Genomic DNA, 6,535 nt, shown 5'->3' with positions numbered 1-6,535 from the left:
ATTATCCTATGGTTAACTAAAATTTTCTAACGAATTCTAACGGTAGGGATATATTTAAAAATATCAGGACTTTTGCAGGACCGATATATGAAAATTGAACTTTGTAGAAATATATTTGTCATTTACTATGTTTATAGGGACCTGTATGAAATTAACCCTAGTTAATATGAATGTTACATCAAAATTCTGAAGTGTAAAATATCAGTAAGTAATTAAAATTAAATAAATTGAAATAATGACTAGTATGATAAAAGTTTCCAAAAATTAAATTATAAAATAATTATTTATCTCAGCTTATTATTATTATTTTTTGGTTTTAAGATTTTTCTTTTTTTTTTGTTAGACTCAAAACGTAGAATATAAATTAATGCGAGAAAATTAAGAGTTGGAATATGGTGAAAATTAATATAAAACAACCATTAATACCTCTTAATTCAAAAGTTACCCAAAAAAAAAAGAAAAAAAGAGAGTAATATTTAAACTAATTTAATTGTTAAAAGACGCACTGCGAACTACGACGCACAACGACCGCTTTTGTCCGCGGACTCAAATCCTGGCCGTCGGATGTTCTCGAGGGCGCGCTTTGGGATTCGCGCCCTCGCAGATCGCGCGTGCGGGCCGGTGCAGCGAACCGCCGACCGCTTTTACACGTGGCGGATTCTCATTGGTAGGACCCGCAGCGCTTGTCGTGGGGTGGGTCCCAAAGCTTCTGCAAACCGTTTCTGTTGCGAAGCCCTAAAAAAAAAAAAAAAAAAAAAAAAAAAAAAAACAATCGCTTGTGACGTCATCTAAAGATTCATGGGGAAGAGGCTCTTTGGTACGTTTAACTACCCAACTTTAATGTAAAAATAAATAAATAAAATAAAATTATGTAACTAACGAATTCTAGTTATTTTTAATTTGCCCACCCAAAATGTCTCCTTGGTGTAGTTAATGAGTTAAAAATTTTAACGTGCGATTCTATTTGAATGTTAAATCCAAAAAAATTTAAATACTTTGTGTGTTAGAGTGCTCGGGACAATTCAAAAGTTGAAATTTCAATTCGGATTTATGATAAATTTATCGTATGTTAAGCCAATTGAGTATTAGTCGAGTTGAACCGAAAGAAAATAAGTGAACCAAATTTTGATACCAAGTTAAAAGTCTCGGACCGATTTAAAGTTAATGTTGAGAGATGGTGATTTCAATCCAATATGTGATAAGTTGATATTAATATTTTTAAAATTATTTATAAAATGCTAAATCGTATTCGAGTCCAGATGTATATTGTGTTATAGTCGAAAGCCATGTTTCTCATGCGACAATTACTATTATAATTTTATAGTATTGAAGGAAAAAATATTAAAAATATTTTTTATAATTTTTAGCTACCGCATTACCAAACGAAATTAAACAAAATTATGGTACGCATTCTCAACAAAAATTAATGGATGTACAAAAACTCTTATTTTAGTTGACTTTTTAGTTTCCATGCATGCATGTCATTGCATTTGTTGGTACTTCATATGGTACACTAACATCATTAGAAAGTCAAGTTTAACCTGGATGAGCACAGTAAATGAATTAAAGCAACATATATAGAACATAACAACTAGATATATTACTTATACTCAAAGATGAAAATTAAGAACATTAGTTTTTTTTTTCTTTTTTTCTCCTCTTGAGAGATCTCTCTATATATACATGAAACTCTCTCTCTCTCTCTCTCTCTACCTCAGAGACACACACACACACACACACACAACACGCAGAAGCAAATTAATAATAAAACACTTCAAACCATTCCAAACTTGAAGGTGGTAGTGCTTCACACTCATCCCTATATCTAAACCCACCAACTTAAAAACCCTAAAGTAAAACTCACCAAACACCCCACACATTGCATGCGAAACCCAAAACGGAGGTACCATTAGGAAAAACAAATCCCTCCTCTCTCCCTCTCTCTCTCTCTCTATCGCTCTTTTTTTTGTTGCTATATATATATATATCTTCCTATTAAAAAAAAAGAAAAACAAATTAAAGGCCGTAAAAATGTGTCATACTAATCACCAGAACTACATACCATTTTGATTCGACTGTCCAATATATCTTTACAACCACGAAGTAGTTGTAATCTTAATTTTTAATATTTTTTTAAAAAAGCATGCCACTTACCAGATACTGACACTGACAGTGTAGTATTTTTTTTTTTTCTTTTTTTTGTAAGATTAGACAGTCAGATCAGAATGGGCGATAGTTTGGATAATTAGTTGGACACACCACACTACTTCAGAGCCAGAGTGCGCCAGCTTCTTTAAGGAGGGGGACGAGGGAGCCGTTGATGTGCGCGGCCATGACGCGGTCCATGGCGCCGACCAATTTGCCGCCGATGAAGACGACGGGGAGGGTCGGGGGCCCTCCGTTGGCGGCGGCGGCTGCGGCGGTGGATCCGAGGAGGCGGGCGAGGGCCCACTCGAGCTCGGCGCCGCGCGGGTCCTGGTCGAGCTCGTGCACGGCCGGGCTCACCCCCATGCTCCGGAACAGCCGCTTCACCGCGTGGCACATGCAGCACGTGCTCGCGCTGAACACCACCACCGCGCTCCCCGCCGCCGTCCGCAGCACCCGCTCCATCGCGTCCGCCGCATACCACGCCTCCGCCCCGTAATGCATCGTATATATATCCTTCGTATCTATCTATCTATCTATCTATCTGCTTATCTGTTTATCTATCTCAATTCACTATGTATCTACGAATATATAGTGCGGTCGCAGAAGTGCTATAGTAGCGAAAAACAAAGAGTTGGTGACAATGAGGGAGTGTGGAGGGAGTGTGGAGCGAGGGGAAAGTATTTATAGGAGGTGGGGAGGGGCAATTTGGGAATGGGAGGGGTAGAATGGGAAAGATGGTTCCGGTCGTGATTAGTTGTTGCGCGCGTCGCAGCGCATGCAAAAAAAGGAGGAAAAAAAAGAAGAAGCATAAAGCTTATGGGAGCAAATTGAAGGTGACGTACGTACGTTTACTTAATTATATACAAAATAATTTAGGCCCTGTATCACAGTGAAATAAGTTATTCAATATAAAAAAAAATTTTAGTGTGATTGTAAAAAAATAAAAAATAATTTTTTACTCTTAATTTGGAAGGTATTGACAATTGTATTTGGTAGGATAGAACATTCATTTACGAAATAATTTATTTTATCTAAAAAAGCAAATTAAGTGTTGAATATAATATCAAATTTTAGGCATTTAATCACATTCCTTAATTATTAAATATACCAACTTTTCAGATAAATTATTTTTTTTATTTTCATAATTTATTACTCAAATACTATTAATAGTATAGTAGTATAATTCTACATAATATATTATCTAGTTGATTGTTGATACTCCAAACAAAATTATTAATTAATTTTTTTATTTTTCATTAATTTTAATACGTGTCAAGAAAAAAAAGTTTATAAGGNTTTTTTTTTTTTTTTTTTTTTCCAGGTGGTGTTAGTGTGTTGTTGTTGGGCAATAGAGGTTGTTCTTGTCCTTATTGTCGGATGGGGTGTACAAAAAAGTTGACTCGACACAAAGCGACCAACATATACATTTGCTTTTGGATAACCTAGAAAGATATTTTGTCATATTTTTACTTACATTTCCCCCCCTTTTTTTTTTCATTTTTGTTGATTACTTTTCGTGGATAATTTGTTGCCTTTTGCATATGTACCTAATTTCCACCTAGGGCACGTCGGTTTCCCTGAAAAGTTAGGAAGGAGCGAACACATTTTCAGTCATGAATGTCCACTTTCTTTATTGATTTATCGTAAATTAAATTTGCTCGTAATTTTACTTTTTTTTTTCAAAATATCGTAATTGGCTTCGTCTTGTATAGTGCCGACATTTAAAAATATAGTTATATACCGTTTTTATTGTCGTGATTTAAGAAGTGATAAACGCACGGCTAAATTTGGTTAAAATTGAACTTTCATATTAATTTTGTTAGTGCATTTTTGAAGAGCTCACCGAGGGCTAAAAATGGAGTTTCAAACCGCAACCACACACACGTAAACATGTATGTAAATATGTATATGTATCGATTTATTCGTGTGAGCGGTAATATTATTATATTTTTAACCTGGTGATTAACATCGACTTGGTTCCGAATCCTTAGTAGTTAACTTGACTGAATGAGTCCTAGTTTAAATCGAGTCATTGAGTCAAACTGACTCAACATAGTTTCGATCGAGTCGATTCGCCCGAGTTTTACAACACTGAGTCAATGAATAAATTAAAGGTGCATATATTCTTTTTATTGGACAAGTTATTGTGGGGTACGTACTCGTTCGTACGAGGGATATTTGCATGCATGCAGTGAGTACACGACGTTTTTCATCTTTTTGATGCATGAGAGTAATAATATACGGAGAATATATAGATGCGTGTACGTTGTTGCATGCATTATCTGCATAAAAATGAAACAAGATCAAGTTAAAAATTTAAAAAATAAAATAAAATAAAATGCAAATCTAATCATTGTTGAATATTAATATTAAAAACATCGATCCTTATCAACTTTCGGAAGCTATCTTAAGATATTTTACTTGGTTTAAAGATTTTATTGCGTGTGGAGCTGATATTTATGATTTGATATGAACGTGATTTATCTTATTTCTGAAAAAAAAAATTGAAGATCGAGAATATATATACTATATATAGTAATATAGTATATGTATTCTATATATATATATTATATATATATACTATATTATTCAGATTTGTATTGTTTTTTTATTCATTCTCAAATTTTCTTTTCATACTTCACATTATCAATATACATTATATTTATTAAGTGATTTAATAAACCAAATTAAGAAACTTGAAAAACAAAATTTAGCGACTAGTATTTTGTTTTTAAAAAATCTATTCTCAAAATTTAAAGATATAGTATATTTTTCTGGCAACTGATCAAACGAAAATTACTTTTCAGGGAGAAAATTACTTTACCTTGATTTGTTTTTTTCAAAAAAAAAAGAAGATAATATATTGTTGAAAAATAAGAAAAAAAACATTTATTATAGATTTGCATTTTTTTTAAAAAAAGGGAAGGGGGGAGGGAGTGGGGTGGGCCCACGCGCGGAGGACAGAGGTGGGAGGCAGAGAATGATATGTGTCGGCGTGGAATGCGGCACGTGGGAACAGCTTGCCTACGAATCGTGCGCCTCCGTATCACCCTTGTCCCCCTGGTTTTTTATTATTATTATTATTTTACTCTCTTTCAATTTTTTTGGCACAATTTTATTTTTGCTAATTTACTTTTTTTCACAATATACTTATTCCGCTGTGCTTCTTGGAAAGGTAGAAAAAAAAAAAAAAAGAAAGGAAAAACATCAGATACTTCCCTTGTGATTTTATTTTTTCTCACTTTAATATCCTGTGGTTTAAAATGTATCAAGTTAGTATCATTTTGCACTTTTTCACTTTAGTATCATATGGTTTAAAGTGTATGAAGTTAGTATTCTGTAATTTTACACTTTTTCATTTTAGTACCATGTGGTTTAAAAATCACACAATACTAACTTGGTACAAAAATAAAACCGCAGGGTACTAACATGATACAAAAATAAAATCATTTGATATACATTAAACCATAGGGTACTAAAGTGAGAAAGTGCGAAACTATAGGGTACTAACTTGATACACTTTAAACCATAGGGTATTAAAATGAAAAAGTACGAAACCACAAGGGATTGTTTGAAAATTTTTCCCAAAAAAATAAAAAGAAGAGCTATCGCCGGAGCTTTTGTTCTAATTCGTCTCTAATAGAATAGTAAATGAGGGTGAAAAATGAAAAAATAATTAATTCTGAATATGTTCCGCTCTGCTAAGAAAATAGTACGGTAGACGGAAAAATTCTCTTTCTTTCTTTCATTTGTTTTGATATGTATAGAGTGCATTAAAATCACCCTAAATGGATCGCGGTTAATAGAAAAATAAAAAATAGGATACAAATCAACTCGAGGAGCATCCCTCTATATATCCACATTAGTGTTTACATCCCTTCCCTCGACTATAGCCTATTCAGAGATAGGCTTCAAAACTATATATATATACTCTTTTTTTCTTGCTACTGAGACATTCTAAACTTTTTTTTTTTGGAAAATTGAATAATTTTAGCTAGATGAATCAATTGAAAAAATAGTCAAATTTAATAGTTTAAAGTTTAAACTTGGTCATAATAAGTAAACTATACTAGTTAACCTCTAATTGATAATTGGGCTAAAAAATCAACAACAAAAACTGCGGGGTTAACTTCAAAACTTTTTGTACCTAAAGGAAAACTCTAGAATATAACAATTATATTTAATGATACGGCGTGTCCAACCAATTAGAATTTTTTTTGAATTTACCCATCATATTATGGTTATTAAAAAAATATTTTTAACATATTTTTTTCTAAAAAATAAGATATAATTAATTAATTATTGATAATATGGTCTAAGTGTGATACAGTAATTATATATTTTTTTTAAGCGTTCATTTTTAAAGAATTAAGAAAAGATAACTCCT

General features: G+C 32.7%; 1 protein-coding gene across 1 annotated transcript; it reads right to left on the bottom strand.

Moving 5' to 3' along the window:
• On the bottom strand, positions 1,709-2,610 carry LOC109723480 (glutaredoxin-C5-like). Its single transcript, XM_020251861.1, has one exon. It carries the CDS (start codon positions 2,608-2,610, stop codon positions 2,269-2,271), a length of 342 nt encoding a protein of 113 aa, XP_020107450.1. The 3' UTR covers positions 1,709-2,268.

The sequence above is a fragment of the Ananas comosus genome, linkage group 17 (genome assembly GCF_001540865.1).
Source record: "Ananas comosus cultivar F153 linkage group 17, ASM154086v1, whole genome shotgun sequence".
Lineage (NCBI taxonomy): Eukaryota > Viridiplantae > Streptophyta > Magnoliopsida > Poales > Bromeliaceae > Ananas > Ananas comosus.
The sequence above is the reverse complement of the archived record's forward strand: the minus strand, read 5'-3'. Positions and strand labels throughout refer to the sequence as shown.